This window comes from Aspergillus niger (genome assembly GCF_000002855.4).
Source record: "Aspergillus niger supercontig An04".
In the NCBI taxonomy this organism is placed as follows: Eukaryota; Fungi; Ascomycota; class Eurotiomycetes; order Eurotiales; family Aspergillaceae; genus Aspergillus; species Aspergillus niger.
In genome coordinates, this window is record NT_166539.1 from 1,642,704 (window position 1) to 1,659,887 (window position 17,184).

Below are 17,184 nucleotides of genomic sequence, written 5' to 3' on the forward strand. Positions count from 1 at the left end.
CTTCATGACATCCTCGGCCCAAAATCCGGGGAGATTACATAACCCACCCATCCATTCTCACCACTGATCGACGCGTCCCCAACCAATCCACCACCGCCCTACGGGACTTTCTTTCTACTTAAGCTATTATTTATCTACAACCCTTTCTCTTCACCACACCCTCCCACCACAACACACACCCAAATCCCTCCCTCCCCCCTACCAAAGGGAGCAAAATCAACACAATGGGACTAACCCGCCCCTACCTCCTCCTCTACAACGCCCTCTCCCTAACCCTCTGGGCAACATGCACCATCCGCGGCCTCTCCCTCCTCCCATCCACCAGCATCCCCAAGATATTCAATGATGTCTACACCACCCTCCTAACAACCCAATCCCTCGCCCTCCTCGAGATCCTCCACAGTCTGCTCCGTCTCGTCCGCGCCCCGGTCCTCACTACCGCTATGCAGGTCGCTAGTCGCATACTTCTCGTTTGGGGCATCATGTATCCGTTCCAGGGCGTTCTCGTGGGTGGAAGTGAGGAGGCGGGGCTTGGTGACTATGCGTTCCTGGGTTGTTTGAGCGCCTGGGGTGTTACTGAGTGTATTCGCTATGGGTTCTTTGCGTTGCAGTTGTCCGGAGTGGGTGTGCCGGGGTGGTGGGCTTGGTTGAGGTATGTTTCTATTTCATGTTTCATTTGTGTGTTTGGTGGAGTAAATGCTAATGTGTGTGTGTTTGTGTGAAGGTATAATACGTTCTATGTGCTCTATCCGCTGGGTATTACGAGTGAGTGTGTTATGGTGTTTAAGGCGTTGGGGCCGGCGGGGGAGTTGGTGAGTCCGCTGTATAAGTGGTTCTTGGTCGCGGTGTTGGGGATTTATGTTCCTGGTGAGTTTATCTTCTTCCTTGGGGGAGATGGTTGAGGTTTATTGCTGATCAAGGGCGTGTGCTAATTGTTTAGGATCGTATATTTTGTATACGCATATGATTGCACAGAGGCGCAAGGCGATGAAGAAGAAATAAGTGCGTGCGTTGTTTGGTTGGGTGAAGATAAAGGGTGATGTGAAGGGTAGAAGAGAAGGTAGTAGATTTGTACGATGGATATAGTGGTATAGATGGCATATAAGCTCAAATATGAGCACAGATAATACACAACATAATGTACAACCTATATACTTATCAACTACATCTCCCTCATGATATCACGCACGGCCTTTGCTGCAAACCGTTTCCTCTCCGCTTCGGGCAACTCGTCGCTGATATCTATTACCATGTTAGCAAACACCGGGATCATTGCAGACAGAAGGAATCATCACTACCCTTGATGGCTCTCATCCGGAGCAACAGCGCCTCGACCGCATCGACGCGCAACTCCTCGTCCCCTTCATCGTCATCGTCAAACCCATCCCCTCCTCCCCGCTCAATCGCCATGCGCAACCCGACCATCTCGCGCTGCAGTTCATCCACCTCCAAATCGAACCCATTATCCGCATCATCCAAGCCCAAAAGCTCGCGCTCAAGATCATCATCAACCCCATCATGCAGTAACCCTGTCTCTGCATCCTCCGTCGCAGCCCAATCATGCGTCTCCAGTACCTCTTTAATCCGGCGCATGCCCTGTAATTCTACAACCAGTTAGCATATCACCAATAAGTATACCAAAAAAATAAGAAAAGAATGAACATACCACCGTACCGATTCCTCCCCTCCTCCTCTTCTCCCTCCTTCCCATCCCACCTCACCACCTCCATCCCCATCAACTCCATCTCACAAATCTGATCCTCCCACCACCCCTCCGAAAACACCTCATCAATCTCCAATCCCAGCCCATCCTCATCCTCCTCACCATCCCCAGAACCCACTTTCCCAGACCCCGTCTTCTTCTCCCCCACCAAAACAACCAACCCCGGCACCTCCCCTACCCCGCCCCTCTCCTCTTCAATCAAAGCCCTCACCTCCCCAACAGCCTTGACAAACTCCTTCAGCCCGCGCACATCAGCCCTGTCTTCCACATCCTGCTGCTCCTGTCCAGGTACCGGATCCATCTGCACCGGATTCCGGAAACAGATCATCACGGCGCCGATCGCATCCCGGACGACTTGCGCTTCGGGGCTGGAGAACTCGGACTTCCATTGCGCGGGGGAGATGGTACTCCCGGACACTGAGGGGGTCGGTTCAGAGGAATCGGGGGTTGGGAGAGGGATCTCGTCGACCCAGATCGGGACGTCGGCTGTGTAGTATTTGTTTGAGAGGTGGAGGGGCGGGTGCGTGGTGTAGCCGGCGAAGGTGGTGATAGTGGTGCTGGATGCGATGGAGGTGGTGGAGGAGGCGGCGAGGGTTGTGGCGGAGGAGAGGGTCGGAGTTGGTGTTGGCGAGGAGGATCCTGGTGCTGTTGGGGGAGTGGTGACTGGGGTGCCTGTTAGGGAGTGGAGGAGGGGAGGGACGATGGATTGGGAGTGGGTGGTTGGTGTGAGGATGAGGAGGCGGCGGGGGTTGGTGATGGGGGTTGGGTTGGAGGTTGTTGATGTCGTTGTGGGTGGCATTTTCGGATGTTGATGTGGGAGTGTTTGAGATGAGGTAAGTGGTGTAGATGAATGTAGGGTTGCTGTGTATTTATCGTGAAGGGATAGAGTTGAGGAGAGAAAGTTGGTCGGGTGCGGGGACGGCGGAGAGAGCTCGGAGGTGGTTAGTAGTGATTGATTTGAACTGGTGATCTCGTGTTGACATTCCCTACCATGTTTCATATCCTCTTATCATAAGAATTATGCTTTGAGTTATTCACAATGTGGTAATGATATATTCCATATTCTTCGTGTCGTGGGGTTCAATTTAGCCTATCAGCTTAGCTGTCTGTGCATCTGCAGCACAGCTTTGGTCTCATCACTACATTTTGAGAATCCTCCCAAGGAAACACCATACGGAACCCAAGCAGCACTGCCACAATCACATTACCATCATCAATGCCCTCAGGAAACCCAATTTAACCCAATCAACTCGATTTATTCGATATGATATCAGACCCGACGACCCAGACAGCCAATACGAGACAAGTTTATAGATACGAAAAGGAGACACAGAAAGAACTCAAATAGAACAAAACGCCGCACCGAAGCATCCATCCACTTATCCACTAGTATTCCATCCGAATCAACCCCGTCTCTGTCCCCTCGCCCTCTGCACCGTGGCCTTACCACGAGCAAGACCGACACCGCGACCGCGCTGGCCTCGTGAGCGGAACATGGGAGCGTTTCTATAACCATACTAGTTAGCATTGCCCCATATCCCTGATAAATATGTAGAAAATTAAGGTGGGTGGCAACCGACCTAAGCATATCCGGCACAATGAAAAACTTCACATGGCTTCCCCGAATGTACACCTGGTCGAGATGTGACACGCGGCCGTCGCGCGCGGTGACCGTGATATCCTTCAGTTGGACGTTCATGTTGTCCTCAGCTATAGCAGAGGATGTTAGTGACGAGAATATTTGACATTGGTGTATTGGAGAGGATGGATAGGTGTTGAGGAGGGGTGAAGCAACGCACCCTCTAGGAGTTTTCCACGGTAGACAACCCCGGACGTGATCTCGAGTGTGACGACGTGGCCCTATGCAGAATCCCGCGTTAGCTTAATCGCAATACATAGATACAAGCAATAGCTTAGGATGAAGGATAGACTAACCTGCGCCTCATTAAGAAGCTTGATCGGGATACCGATCGTGCTGGTCAACTTGCCCATTGCGGAATGTGAGAAAATCTAGCGAAGGGATCAAAGTCGAAGAAGGAGGAGATACGAAGCAAGCTGAAAAAGCTTGACTCGTTATTCAAAGCGGTGATAAAACAAGCAACGGAGACAGAATGCCAGCGCGAAAGGGAAGTTCGTTCGAGGATGTCTGTCTGTCTGGCGCGTGCGATCCGCCGGCGGAGAGTTTTGCGGCTCTGCGGTGCGGGAGACTTCTCGGCCAAGACTAGTCTTCTTCCATCCTTTTTACTTACAGACTATCTCTTCTCATCCATCCAATTTATCTGATACACTTTGTACACAATTTTTCTTCTCACCTTCAATCCTCAAACATTAGATCTAGATCGACTATGCATTGAGATCTAACATCACTTTAATCAAGTTCTCCCCCACTACACAACATCACTCACAACATCTACAACCACCCAAAAACACAATGCAACCCCCCAACAGCAACCTCCGCGCCTTCAACCTGGCCGTAACCACCCTCCTCAAAACCCCCTCCCAATTCCTCCCCCACCTAACCATCCCAACAATCACCCACCTACCCGAAAATCTCGGCCCAGAAATCCTCCCCAGCGCCTCAAAGCCCCCGACCATCCGCGCCCTTGTCCTCGACAAAGACAACACGCTCTGCCACCCAAAAACGACCTCCTTCCCATCCGAGATCCTATCGAAGCTGCACGCATTGCGCACATCCCCAACGTCACCCTTCACAAAAGATAACTCGATCCTGATCGTCTCGAACCGCGCGGGGAGTCACCCGCGGTATGACGCGGAGGTGCGCGAGCTGGAGAAGGAGCTCGGCGAGTTGCAAATCCCAGTGTTTCGGCTGCCAGAGGGGAGTGAGAAGAAGCCGTTTTGTGGGAAGGAGGTGCTGGAGTGGTTCCGCGAGAGGGGGGTGGTGAGTCGTGCGGATGAGATTGCGGTGGTGGGGGATCGGTTGGGGACGGATGTGTTGATGGCGGTGCAGATGGGGTCGTGGAGTGTTTGGTGTCGGGATGGTGTGACTGAGGGGGGCAGGGAGATGAACTTGTTGGAGAAGATGGAGGTTTGGGTTGAGAAGTATTTGAGGGAGTCGAGGGGGTTGAAGGCGCCGGTGCCGAAGGAGTGGGAGGGTCGGTAGTTTTTAGTTGGATTTTGATATTGATTTAGATACGATACCCCTGTATACTACTGTTATGTGTTGCGAGTCGCGATAGATTTGATACTCGACTGGTTCCATAATATTATCGCTACGAGCAGCGCGTGGGGCAGATCCGTAGTGTTTCATGGTTCAGGTTGGACCTGAGAAATGTCTCCATATCAGCCGTGCGCACAATCTGGACGGAGATTGTCTCAGCTCCGCCTCGATAGTGGCACCATTATCAATGTGCTACATGACAGGATTGCCAGATCTGGCAGAATATGCAGACGCCGATCTCAGGACGATAAATAACCATCACAAAGGGAAATGAGCAAACAATTCCTAACCCGCCAACCCAGAAGAATCCAAGAAAATAACCGAATGTCGCCATCTGTCTGACTTTCTGGCATAACCACGTTAAACCCTGACCAGGTATAAACAAAATGAAAACAAAAATGGTCAAGGGCAGAGAAGAAGATGAAAAGCCCAGCTAGCCTGCTGAGATATGAAAAAATGCGAATAAACGCTCAGGACCAGCCCCGTAGAAGGTTATTAATACAGAAGACGCTGAGAACATAATCAAGAAAGGATACATCCTCCCGTCATCGTCGATTGGCCATACATCAAGCGATGTCTGGGTATCTCATCAGTCCGAGTGGAGGTACTCGAGACCAGTGGCCAGGAAAAGAATTCGAAACACTGAAGTAGCGGAGATTTGAAGATCCGCGCCAATGTGCGGCGCTACCCAAGGGTAGATAGAAATACGGCTAAGCCGATGGCCGAAGACGGCCCACGTCGATGCGGCTCATAGCATGTTCCGGCTGCCTCAGGAGCCAGGGGCCATACCGCTGGGATCAACGTTCTCCAGGCTCAGGCTCTGGAAATCGCCATGGACCCCCGGGGATGTATGGCCGGACATGGGCTGCATGGGGAGATCATATGTGTTAGTTTCAAGACCCATAGAAGCCGGAACAGCGAAGTTCATGTTATGCTTGGGATAGATCCCATTCATGGACATGCTATCGTCCGTGTAGTTGGGCTGATGCTCGTTACCCAGGCCGTACATATCTTGGGGAGCGTGCGAGATGTTCGACAATGGAGGAGAATGGTTCGCAATCATAGGATCGGCATGACTGACGTTAGAATAAGATGCTTGGGGCGCCACAGTTGAGTCAACAGCGGGCGAGACGAAGGGAAGGTTGAAGGGGGTACCCATGTTGGTAGCAACAGGAGTTGAGTCACCACCGGCTCCAGTGCTGAAAAGTCCGGGGCTGGCAAAGTCAGATGGGGAAGCTGTCGTGGTAGCCGACATGGGGTGAGTCCGCGGGTCGAACCCATAGGCGGCAGAGGTATCTATCCGAAGGTTGACAGCCAAGGGGTGAGTCGACTGGGGAACGGGAGCAAAGATACCCGTATCGGCATGGTTGAACTGAGCCGGAGTCTGGGGCATGTTGTAGTGGGCGAGAGGAGCCTGCATGGCAGAGAAGTCGACAGCTACCGGAACTGAGCGACTCCTCTGACGCTTGTGTCCGCGCATCGCCGGAATGTTGAGGTGAGCATGGCTCTCGGGGAACACGTTCAAGAAAGCCGGAGCGAATTGATTCGGCTGAGATGCAGGACGCTGAATAAACGGAGGGGACATGGGCGGGTTCATGGCAAAGTTGTTGTACGCTAGGCGGTTCTGGAAGGACTCCAGAGACACTAGCTTGGCAAGTTGCACGCTGAGAACCTTGGGATGTCCCCCAAGATGGTGGACCAGGATTTGGCTTGCCTGCTGATCCTCGGTGAAGTCACCACACTGGTAGAATCCGCCCGAGTTGGAGGAGTCCATGTAGAACAGCGGGGGCCGGTTCAGCTCGACAACAAGACCGCCAGGTCGCGGGGGAGCACCGTTTGCCTGAGGAGTCTGGTCGCCCGACTCCAGTGTGATGTTCTTGATGTAGGCAAACGGATACTCGATCTTGTATCCAGCAGAATCGTTGTTGATGTAGTACGTCATGCAGGCCTTCTCAGGGGAATAGAATACCACCAGATCCATGGCGTTTTGTCCGATACGTCGCCAGCTACCGATAGTCAAGGAGCGACAGGTGAAGTGATGGATAACTGTGATTGTCAGTATTCATTACACAGTAGCAGTGGCGGACTCAAACATACCAACTTTGCCAGAAGGAGCCGACTCATGGGGATAAACACTACCGGTTCCGTATCCTCCCGTGCGCCCAAATGGGTCCCTTGCACCAGGCTTGGTGGGGTCAAATTGCATGGCCAGGTACTGGCGCATCGACTCGGGGATGGAATCACAGCCCTCGCCCGTTTCGATGCTCTTCTTAGCAAGCATCTTTATCTTTGCGCGTCTATAGATACGATTAGCCGCAGGTCAAGAATGATAGTACGGACCACAAACCTATTTTGGAACCAGATCTGAACGGACCGCTCAGTCATGTTGATTTCTTGGGCAATTCTTTCGCGGGTGGCTGCCGTGGGAGTCGGGTTCTTGTTGAATTCCAGTTCGAGGGTGACCAGTTGATCCTGGGTCGCCCGTTGCCGCTTGTTGTTCTTCTGCTGCTGGGTCAGCGTGCTCTTCCGCTGAGGTCGACGTGCCGAAGCTGAGGCGGCCGTAGTAGAGTTGGACATGGCCGGAGACGGGCTTGAGGTAGTCGACGAAGACGAGGTCATGGTGGAAGCAGTGTTGGAGGAAGCGTTCGACGTGGTCGAGGGGTCAGGAGTGTCTGTCGAAGACATGTTTGCAGGGATTGAGTGAAGTTGAAATGTAGGAAATGCGATACGACCAAGTTCGTGGGAATGTGAAATCCCGCGGTAGGAAAAGGAGTATGATGGGTGTGACGATCCGGCCGACAGTCAAAGATGGGAGATGAGAGTGTCCGGATCTCTGAAGCAGCGTCAAGCGCCAGAGAGGACGGATAATATCAAACGAATGGAAGCGCTTGGCTGGAAGCACGTCGGAAGTCGAGAGTTCCAGGGAAGCAAAGCGCAAAGAGAGAAGATGAGCGCGTCGCAGAAGCGTCGGGATGAGAGGGTAATCAAATGTCGTGGGAATAATATAAACAGCTGACCTAGGCAGCTTGGAAGGGAAATATGATCCTTGCTCTTCGCAACCGTAATGGGGGAGACTGTACGTGAGATTGAGATATCAAAGTAGATCGGTACAGATTCGGGGGGGCCGGTGTTTGGTAATGGCGAAGGTCTGCGTCAATGGGCGGCCCTGAGGTAAGCGAAGATACAGCTAGATTGGGAAATCGGATCGTGAAAGAGTGAAACGATCGACTGAAGCGAGCGAATGTAGTTGAAAGAAAGAATGGAAGGGGAGAAAAACACAAAAAAGAGTGAATGGGAAAGGAAAGAAAGATGCGAAGATGGTCGGTGGGAGAGAAGGGAAAGGGAGGAAGAAGAAGAAGGGAAGAAGAAGAGACAAACGGGTGGAGGAGGCAGAGGAGAAAGCGAGCGAGCGCGACGGTCAGGAGATGGGATGGGGGAGGGCCCAAAGTGGTTAGCGGGTTCAGTAGTTGGCGCTGGACTGTTTTGGCACCGGCTGTTCCTGACTTTCTCCGTGGGGCTGGCCGCCTCTCTTTTTTTCCTTTTTATTTTTTTTTTCTGCCCTTTTCTTCCTTTTTCCTTATTCCTTTTATTTCCTTTTTGGATTATTTGTTTCCTTTATTATTATTTGTCGTTTTATTTTCCTGGTATATTTTTTTTTGGCGAAACAGCTCCCAAGTAGTAGTAGTAGTAGTTGTTGTTGTTGTGAGTCAAGGAGTAAGTAGTCACCGTAGCGCAGTTCACTCGGAGCATTGAAAGTCTATCCTTTTTCTTTCCCTATCTTCTATTCACATCTCTCAGGATCGTCCAAATCCTTTGAGTATTTATTCTTCCACGATCTAGACATTGTTGATCCAAATGAGATTGTGATGGTGATGATATGCTGCTGCTACTACTCCATCCGGAGGGGGTAAAACATCTGGGTTGTTACAGAATTTCACATGGCTTGAAGCAGGACCAGAATGTTACAAGACCACCACCGCCCTCCACTCACCCACACCCACCGCCTTGTTTTAGCCCCTGCATCCAGTCGCGGCATCTGCACCTGCTGCCCGACGTTGTTGTTTGGGATCCCAGCCATCCAATAAGCATTCTCATTCGCGCCTTTCTGCATGGATGTGGACGTTGAAGACTGCGACCTCAGGATGGTTTAGGTTATGCTCGTACTTTTCCCCTCCCCTCCCCTCCCCAGTCAGTCACTCTGCGTCGCTCCAGCAGATGATACCCAGCATAGGAAATTCGGAACCCGTGTGCCTAAGCAAGGCAACGACCGACCCAACCGAATCGGAGTACCATCCCCTTCCATCATCTATAGCCATAAATAGCCACCATGCTCTCGATCCCAGTCACTTTTGGATGCAATTATGTAGGGACCGGCAACTAATTCATGTATTGTCTACCTCCATGCCTCCAGAAACATCGTGCAGGCGAACCCACCGAGGGATCGGACTACGGACACAACCAGGGGTAGCGAACCAGACACAACGTGACCTGGACCGTTCCAAAGCCCGGGCGGGATCGCATAAGCGCCCGACGATTGACAAGCTACAAAAAGGGTTTCAGGTGGTGGAGTGACCTCATAATTTTGCCGAATCAGGACCGGAAAGCAAAGCGAAAGAAGGAAAAAATCAAGAGAAGGGACGAGGGGAAAAAAGAAAAGAGGACAAAAAAGAGGCGGAGCCAAGAAACCTACCCCAAGAAGCGACCTGCCACTCGACCCGGTTCCTGAATCGAACCGCAGAACCAGGGCCGTGGTTCCGTCACCAGGCACCGCATCACCATGGGTGGGAAAGGGGACACTTCTGACTAACCGATTACTTTACCTATAACAGCTTCAGGATTCGGAACCATGGATAGTGAACCGTAGAATTCAGGGCGCGACTGGGAAGAGGTTGGCCCTGGAAAAGTGGGAGAACTTGGGTGAAGGCAGTTCGGGCCTCTCCGGCCATTGTCCACAGAACGGGATCAGGGACTTTACCGCTTCCAGCAGGTGACTGACCTCATTTTGCCTTTTTGGCCAGCCGTATGAGTGGCCTTCCACTCTTGCGCCCTTTCAGGTACAACCGTAATCCCGGAGCTGTCGACGTGCTGGGTTTCTATTAATATCATTTGGCCTATATTTTCTTCCGTATTTTTCCTCTGATCCCCCTCGCTTTTCTACCCATATTTCTGTCGAGCGCAAATCACTCACTGATCGTTGGCGCTGCACTCCGCCCGTGCCGACCACTTCCACCATTTTTCCTGGTGATTCGGTCCAGGTACCCGCCCCTCTCGCCATCACATAAGCCCTGATTGGACCGCAGCGGATGACAGCGCTAGGGGGGCAGTGGAGAAGCGTTGTTCGGCACTCGTGCTGACTTGTACAGACTACTGAGGCGGTTAGTCGGGGGCTAGTCTTCCATCTGGATTCTATCGCCGAATCTATTAATTTATAAATTAATTAATCGCTGGCACCTCCCTACGAACACATGAACGGGTGCTATTAATACGGTAGGGCAAGTTAAATCTGGGGATAGTGAAAGCCAAGAGAGTGTCGGAGAGAGAGAGGAGAGACAAGCATGCATCTGGAGGTTGAATATATTTTATTCTTTTTTTTTTTCATCTTACCACACTGATCGACTGGATACCGTATATGCAGGTACACACAGCGTACTTGCCCTCGTACCTGACTCCTGCTTCAGAATGGGCGAAGTACCTGCTTGTGCTAGACTACTTACTGCCAGTTGTGCAACTTCGTCTAGACCCAACCGGGAAAAGACCAGGACAGACCCGCAGATGATCCGTGCACATCATCATTGCCATTGGCCCAACCCAACTCAGCCACAGCAATGATAGGCCGAATGGCGATGGAGTGCCGTTTTCCGACCGTCCGAGGGCCAGGCACGCCCACACCTTGCCCAACTAGGCAAGTATCCGACTGAGTCGAGACTTACCGCCGACGCTAAACAAGCATCCAGCGTGCACTAAAGCACCTCCCAGAGCCACTGATAGGGGTAGCCAGCCAAGTCATTGACCTGCATCACAACACAGTATGTAGTTTATGTCTGTTGCTGCATCAGATTTCCCGGGGGTTCTTGATACATTTCCGACCGAATAAACCCCCCAGCGCATGCGCTATGGTCATCACATTTGCTTATCACTTTCGGATCCATCGTACGACCAAAAAGCCTCGCACTGGATTCCACTGCAGGATCATGACTCTTCTGGCTCCTCTTTTTTATTTTTCCTTCCTCCGGCGACGGAATACTCCGTCGCTCAGTCAGCCTACAACGATCTCCGACTAGATCTGCCCCATTTGGTTTCCAATAGTGTCTACCTAAGTACACCCGTGAATAGCATCCAGTCTACCTATCTAACCGGCCTCGTCGGATCCGGTGCGCCGTGAGCGCGCATCCCACCTCCCCCCTCCCGAGTTCCCCTAGTGTTGCTTTTCGCTTCCCGGGATCCGTTGCCTAAAGAGCACGGAGCAAGTGTGCGTGGTGGTTACCTTCCCATGGATGTCTCGGGGACTATCCTCTCTGTCTTCCTAATCTAGATAGCATTCAGCGTTCAGTCCCCGAGCCCCGCAGAGCATACACACATAATTCTACATTAGTAACTCTACCCTTACCAATCCAGTAAGCGACATGTTAGTCCAACAACCGCCGACCCATACCTAACCCGGTGGTCTGCCCCTCTCCGAAGAGGCAGAAAAAGAGGCTTAAAATTACCTGCTTGCTAACCACCCCGTCACGCACGGGCATCTTCATAACCACTAACATACCTGACTAACTAGTTAGGTATCTAATTGATGAACTGACTAGCTGACCGAATTCTCCTCGGTTCGGCCCCTCCCTTCCTCCCTTTCTCCCCTTTTCCGTTAACGGCCAGCCCGCATTCCTCCCGTATATGATGGGGGAAACGGGGAGAAGGGGAGTGGAATTGTCCCCCCTCCCATTGAGTGTTTCATGTCCGCATGCGACGACATCCACTAAGTACTAAATCCGGACAGTTTATGATTTTCGCCATTGATTGGCGCGGATAATTCTCTGCGCTGGTATGTCAGCCAGACAATTTTAAGGTGATGAGTCAGGTAGGTATAGAGCCGATCATTCGATGTTTGATGGGATTCTGTAACGGCGGAGGAATGCTGAAGCTTAGATCTACTCTACTCATAGCTTCTACTACTGACATGCCCATTCCGGACGTGCATGGCTGGTATGACGTACGCGCGGGATAATTTCGACTACTAAATAGTACTGAAATTGAAGGATGTGAAGGAGTCCATAGCTATGAGTGGCCTATACGGAATTGGAATAAGCACCGTCTCTTGTAATAACTAAGGATCGGTTGTGGTTGGAATATTCAGGTACCTAATTTCATTATATATTTCTAGGATGACAGGATAGTTGGTAAACTAGACTAAGGATTGTCAGCTGCCAGATACACGTAAGTATAGACCGGATCATCAATTGACCTCTTAATTTCAATCAATTATATTGTCCAATTCCGCAGATACTTGGTATAGCCCCTCTTTAATATTTCCTAGATTCCCATAGCAATTGGAGTCCCGTAGAAGCCTACTGATCAGTAGTAGTTAGGAGCTGCCTTGATTTACCATTCGATGGAAGAATGATCTACCAAGTAACCAAAAGCCAAATCGCGGCACCATAGTATATGTATCCTTCAGCAATATGATAGTAGATGAATCACACAACATTCAATTGGGCTATAGATCCCCAATTCACACACAACATAAAGTATATTATGCGACTAATCGATAGCGACCATTACACTCCCTGTACTGTCTATAGAGAATTTAAGAACCTGCTAATTTGACCATAAATATCAGTTTTTAGTGGCTGATGTATTTGTGTCGCATACCTGTTATCTACAAATACTGGGGCTAAAGCACTGTGTAGTAAGGCTATATACGGCTTCTACCTTCTATCAAATTCCCTTTGCTTGACTAGCATATCCCTGCTAGTAGGTAGTAGTGAATATATCTTGGTACTAGTACTTATTATCAGACTTGAATACTAGTATGTATGCTGTAGTATCACATAGTACTGCATCTCGGAAAATATATGTCAATGAATCATCTTAAGCGTAGTAATGTTGCAATCCCCTTATTAACCGTCTAGACTGTCGATCCAATGATTGATCGTTCCAATCTTCTGTAAAGAAGAACCGACAGCTTGTCTCATACTTACTATTAGATGTTAGAAATTGCGTCAGTCATAATATCTTTTAGCAGCACTGTCTATGAACCTTTTCTAATAAACACTCGCCAACTATCAAGACTGACCATAAGACCTGTCCACATTAGTGACATTATAAACCAACCCTTACAAAAACCTGAACATGCATATGCTATATACAATACACCCACTCTTGTAACCAGCACAAGATTCCATGGACAACTTACTACTACATAATCAAATCCCTAAGCAAGATCTAACCCCTCCCCCCTTCGAAAACCGTACTCCAATAATCCGCCGTCTTCGAACATATATCATCCCTCCCCTTCCAACTAATACACTTACCCTCCAGAGCACACGCTGTCCAAAGAATCTCCCTCCAATACGCCTTCTCCGTCTTCTTCCCTCCAAATGCCTCCACCACATCATCCGGTGCCGTCCACGCCCGTGTATACCCCCCCTTCTCATCCACCACAGGCCCGTTATCATGGAACACCGTAGCCGGATTAAACTTGGGAAAATTGACATGGACAAAGAACGGATGTGGGGGTGGTACGGATGCGCCCCGGATGCGCCACTCGCCTTTCTTAGTCAAGGCATAGTCTTCTAGTGGATTGTACTGGACCATGGTGGACCCTGCAAAGCCATCGGGCGTTCCTCTACCCACAGCGCGGATTGGCTCACTGACTTGGTAGAAGGGCTCGTTGAGGGCTGTTGCTGCTGCAATAAAGGTCTCCTTGTCTCCTTCGCCGGCGGCGCCTTGGGAAAGGAGGGGATAGTAGTGGCTTGGGCCGTAGAAGTTGTAGTATGCTGCGAGTAGGAGGGTGCGTGTGTGTGTTCGTTTGGAGAGGAGCAGTTCTCCGGATTCGGTGGATTGGCGAATTGTAGCGGGGTTCTCTTGTTTTTCTTTGTTCTTCCCGGCTGTTTCATCCTGTGATACAATCTCGTAGTATAGTGGCGATGTGGTTGGTCGCCAGAAGTCCGGCCAGGTGACTAGGCCTTTTGAGGTGAAGGGTTCGGAAATAAATAAGATTTCTGGGTCCTCGAGAGCAAACGCATCTGCGTCTAGGAAGAGAATCTCCTCGAAGGAGGAGAACATCATGGCGAAGACTTTGTATTGGTATTTCTCGATGGATCTACTGTCGGAAATGGCGTCGAGAATCTCGGACAGAACAACACATTGCGCGTTCAGGGAAGGAAGTACAATTTGGCAGACATAGCCATCGTACTCATCCCAGCTGGCGAGGAAAACTTCCATCGGGAGGGTCGAGCCACTTCGGCGAAGCATACGCAGGGAGATAACGAGTACAGGGAGGTAGGAGCCGCCGGCGGTTGAAACAAGGCCACGAGTGTGCGGTTGGTAGTGTAGGCTTGGTGGATTGTGCCTAATCAAATCGACGAACTTGCTGTGTGAGAGTCTCATCGCGGAGACATCCTCTCTGGAGAGGCGCAGGAGGTTAGGTAGCGGATCGGTATTCTTAGGGTCGAATCCCACAGATTCGGCGTTGCTGACCCTCTTTGGGGAATTGGAGTAAGGCTCCGAGGCCATAAGTATCGGATAGAACTCAGACCAGAACTGTTCATGGCTGGTAACTCTGTTGGCACTCTGCGATCGTGACGCTGCGAAGGTCCAGGTGAGAACGGTAATTAGTCCTAAAATAATCAGAGCGATCCGTCGCCGATGATGTGAACGGAACGCTGCCATTGTTGTAGTTTAACGAAAGGCTGTAGAGGTCATGTCTCAGGTGAAATAAGTGAAAATAAGGAAGTCCTGAAAGGTTGTGCATAGCGCAGCCATGACAATGAGTGAAAAGGCGCAGCGGATAATAACGCTTTTCTATTTTTCGCAGCACCCAGGCAATCATCCAGCCAGTCCAATCAATCTGCGGATGACCCATGCCCATATGAGTAAAGCATCAGCTCGCAGTTCCTGACGCTAAGCATGTTTGCTTGATTGAGATGTGAGTGCTATTAATTAGCACCAAGGCACTAATGCAGCCAAGGGCCGCAACCTACGCCAACCGGCGCTTACAGCAACGGACCGTCGCAGAACGGACTCAGTCCGGCACGGACGGCGTAGGGACGTGTGTGTACCGGCTGATTTGACAAGAGCAGTGATCGCCCTCAACCACCAATGATTGCGACGTCTTCCACAGCCGCAGGGATGTTTTGAACCCAGCGCGGGTGGGAGGCGGCCGTGTGAGCAGACGACCCCCCTTTAAGTAGCACAAGCTGATGTCGGAGTTCTGGGCCCGCATCATGTAGACCAGGGATTCTGCTCGAGATTGAGTGTCGATTTGCGAATACCAAAGGAATCTGGATGCGTGTATCAATAAAAAACCGACTAATATTAGAGGCATGGTCATACTCTAACCCCATGGTCTTAGCCCCCGCTTAATGATCTAGGTATCATTTCGAGGCCTTTCCCGTCATGAGCAACGAGCCCAATTCTAGAGCCTGGTCCGAGCGACTACTCACTGTGGAGGCTAGCAATATCCACTCAAGCCTTGTTAACTGCATATCCGGGATGTTCTAAGACCTAAAGCAAAACGAACTCAGGGCAGGAGACCCCGCTGAACCTGAGGTGGGTGGCGGGCGTCCAACAACAGACAAAATCCACTCAACATCAGCCTAGTGCACCCGGGATTCTTATAATTGACGGGAATGTGGGTGAGTAACGCGAAACCTAAAATGTGACCACCAGCGACTAAGCCAGGTATTCTTACTTGGCACCCATTCCGCCAAAATCAGTGCTCTTTATAAGAGAGAAAACTACTATAACATAAGTTGTCAAAGAAGCATGTATGCTTCCTCCATATATCTGATATTATACAGACACAGCCAGCTCTCTTATAAGGAAAAATTCATGTTAAGACATTCACTGCAGCCAGGCAGGTGTCGGCTGATCCTCCGCCACCTCTTCGGTCTCCGATCACTACCTTTTCCAACCAACCACCACCCACCTTCTTGAGATCTCCGTGGATCGAATATGCGTAACTTTCTACGGCTTGACAATTTGTAACAAATTAGTTCTATAGAGAATGATGCTTTATAGAATTTGAGATCAACCGGAGCCCCACATGCACTTAGATTGATAGTAAGTAGCCTTGACTGGTCTAGGCAGAAACGTATCCCCTACAGAAACTGGGTTATGCCTGGCGAGTCTGCCTTGCTCAGTGCCTTGGTGGGTAATCTATGAGTACAGAGAAATAATTTTGCTAAGACGTAATTGGGAGCGCTGGATGGCCTGCTTTCAAAGTATTCTTCTCAACGAATGCTACTTATAGCAGATCTAAGCTAGTATTACTGGCCAGGAATGTACAAACGCCTTAGAAAGATCAAGCTTAGAGATGCTAGGGCTGGTAAAGTGAGATCATCCTTCTATTTCCTTCTTCCTTTTCTTCCCCCGACTCCGAGAACGGCCTGTGCCACTATGGGACGGTATTATTGGTCATTCGGTCTTTCCATAACCTACTAGTATCTTATCTACATGCCTAGCTTGCTTTTTATGTCACGTTCGTTCTCTCTTAGCCAGTCGTTTGTGCTGAGAGATATCAGGGCCAAGGAAAGGAGTGGGTCTAGGGAATCCTAGCGCTGCTATCTAATATGCTTGTTATCGATGATCCAATCTTTCTATTCGTGCAATTAGCAGAAGGGGCTTCCATAGGTTGGAGGTCTGATCCGAAATAAGAAAAGCCGGGGATGCTTCAGCAACCTCTTCCCACAGAATCACTGGCTTCGTACCAACAACGTAGCCATCAATTCTACTTAAAAATGTAATGATATAATCAAGTTAACCTAATATCAGATAAAGTAAAGGAAAAATCAGTTATTAAAGATCCTTGTAAGAGCTTCTTCAGTATCAGGATTCCCTCTGTGAAGTTGACTCGTCTATTTTCCTGGCCGGAGTCTCACGCTGTTGTGCTGAGATCCCGACCCTGCTGCTGGGTGCCCGTTAACAAATACCCTTGGGCATAAGAGGGGTTTGGCAAGGTCTAAGCCAGGCGTGTGTGGTTGCCTTCTATCATCACGTGGCTTTGCTGACTGCCTCTCTATTTATATTGCATCTCTCTGTCCCTGTGCCAGATTCTGCTGACGATTTGCGG

At 50.3% G+C, this 17,184-nt stretch overlaps 10 protein-coding genes across 10 annotated transcripts; 4 read left to right on the forward strand and 6 right to left on the reverse strand.

Moving 5' to 3' along the window:
* Positions 1-224: 224 nt before the first annotated feature.
* An04g06650 (uncharacterized protein) lies at positions 225-1,002 on the forward strand (the record flags this gene model as incomplete). The annotated part of the gene is made up of 3 exons (XM_001401992.1): positions 225-652; positions 725-867; positions 941-1,002. 3 exons carry the CDS (start codon positions 225-227, stop codon positions 1,000-1,002), a joined length of 633 nt encoding a protein of 210 aa, XP_001402029.1.
* A 160-nt stretch (positions 1,003-1,162) lies between these two features.
* Positions 1,163-2,522, reverse strand: An04g06660 (uncharacterized protein; the record flags this gene model as incomplete). The annotated part of the gene is made up of 3 exons (XM_001401993.3): positions 1,163-1,242; positions 1,299-1,604; positions 1,667-2,522. The coding sequence occupies 3 exons, from the start codon at positions 2,520-2,522 to the stop codon at positions 1,163-1,165; spliced, it is 1,242 nt and encodes a 413-aa protein (XP_001402030.1).
* A 604-nt stretch (positions 2,523-3,126) lies between these two features.
* Positions 3,127-3,715, reverse strand: An04g06670 (uncharacterized protein; the record flags this gene model as incomplete). Its single annotated transcript, XM_001401994.3, has 4 exons — positions 3,127-3,229; positions 3,304-3,433; positions 3,523-3,583; positions 3,659-3,715. The coding sequence occupies 4 exons, from the start codon at positions 3,713-3,715 to the stop codon at positions 3,127-3,129; spliced, it is 351 nt and encodes a 116-aa protein (XP_001402031.1).
* A 439-nt stretch (positions 3,716-4,154) lies between these two features.
* Positions 4,155-4,844, forward strand: An04g06680 (uncharacterized protein; the record flags this gene model as incomplete). The annotated part of the gene is made up of 1 exon (XM_001401995.1): positions 4,155-4,844. One exon carries the CDS (start codon positions 4,155-4,157, stop codon positions 4,842-4,844), a length of 690 nt encoding a protein of 229 aa, XP_001402032.1.
* An 826-nt stretch (positions 4,845-5,670) lies between these two features.
* An04g06690 (uncharacterized protein) lies at positions 5,671-7,586 on the reverse strand (the record flags this gene model as incomplete). The annotated part of the gene is made up of 3 exons (XM_001401996.3): positions 5,671-6,947; positions 6,999-7,198; positions 7,249-7,586. The coding sequence occupies 3 exons, from the start codon at positions 7,584-7,586 to the stop codon at positions 5,671-5,673; spliced, it is 1,815 nt and encodes a 604-aa protein (XP_001402033.1).
* A 130-nt stretch (positions 7,587-7,716) lies between these two features.
* An04g06700 (uncharacterized protein) lies at positions 7,717-8,356 on the forward strand (the record flags this gene model as incomplete). The annotated part of the gene is made up of 4 exons (XM_059747603.1): positions 7,717-7,881; positions 7,935-7,981; positions 8,048-8,072; positions 8,207-8,356. The coding sequence occupies 4 exons, from the start codon at positions 7,717-7,719 to the stop codon at positions 8,354-8,356; spliced, it is 387 nt and encodes a 128-aa protein (XP_059603620.1).
* An 851-nt stretch (positions 8,357-9,207) lies between these two features.
* An04g06710 (hypothetical protein) lies at positions 9,208-10,134 on the reverse strand (the record flags this gene model as incomplete). Its single annotated transcript, XM_059747605.1, has 5 exons — positions 9,208-9,278; positions 9,336-9,443; positions 9,710-9,813; positions 9,898-10,055; positions 10,090-10,134. 5 exons carry the CDS (start codon positions 10,132-10,134, stop codon positions 9,208-9,210), a joined length of 486 nt encoding a protein of 161 aa, XP_059603621.1.
* Positions 10,135-10,496: 362 nt separating this feature from the next.
* On the reverse strand, positions 10,497-11,641 carry An04g06720 (hypothetical protein; the record flags this gene model as incomplete). The annotated part of the gene is made up of 6 exons (XM_059747606.1): positions 10,497-10,570; positions 10,668-10,815; positions 10,871-10,912; positions 11,039-11,162; positions 11,256-11,350; positions 11,609-11,641. 6 exons carry the CDS (start codon positions 11,639-11,641, stop codon positions 10,497-10,499), a joined length of 516 nt encoding a protein of 171 aa, XP_059603622.1.
* Positions 11,642-12,642: 1,001 nt separating this feature from the next.
* An04g06730 (uncharacterized protein) lies at positions 12,643-14,783 on the reverse strand (the record flags this gene model as incomplete). The annotated part of the gene is made up of 6 exons (XM_059747607.1): positions 12,643-12,685; positions 12,762-12,791; positions 12,822-12,857; positions 12,898-12,928; positions 13,015-13,089; positions 13,424-14,783. 6 exons carry the CDS (start codon positions 14,781-14,783, stop codon positions 12,643-12,645), a joined length of 1,575 nt encoding a protein of 524 aa, XP_059603623.1.
* A 287-nt stretch (positions 14,784-15,070) lies between these two features.
* Positions 15,071-16,683, forward strand: An04g06740 (uncharacterized protein; the record flags this gene model as incomplete). Its single annotated transcript, XM_059747608.1, has 5 exons — positions 15,071-15,162; positions 15,241-15,300; positions 16,199-16,266; positions 16,393-16,536; positions 16,637-16,683. The coding sequence occupies 5 exons, from the start codon at positions 15,071-15,073 to the stop codon at positions 16,681-16,683; spliced, it is 411 nt and encodes a 136-aa protein (XP_059603624.1).
* Between the last annotated feature and the right edge of the window lie 501 nt (positions 16,684-17,184).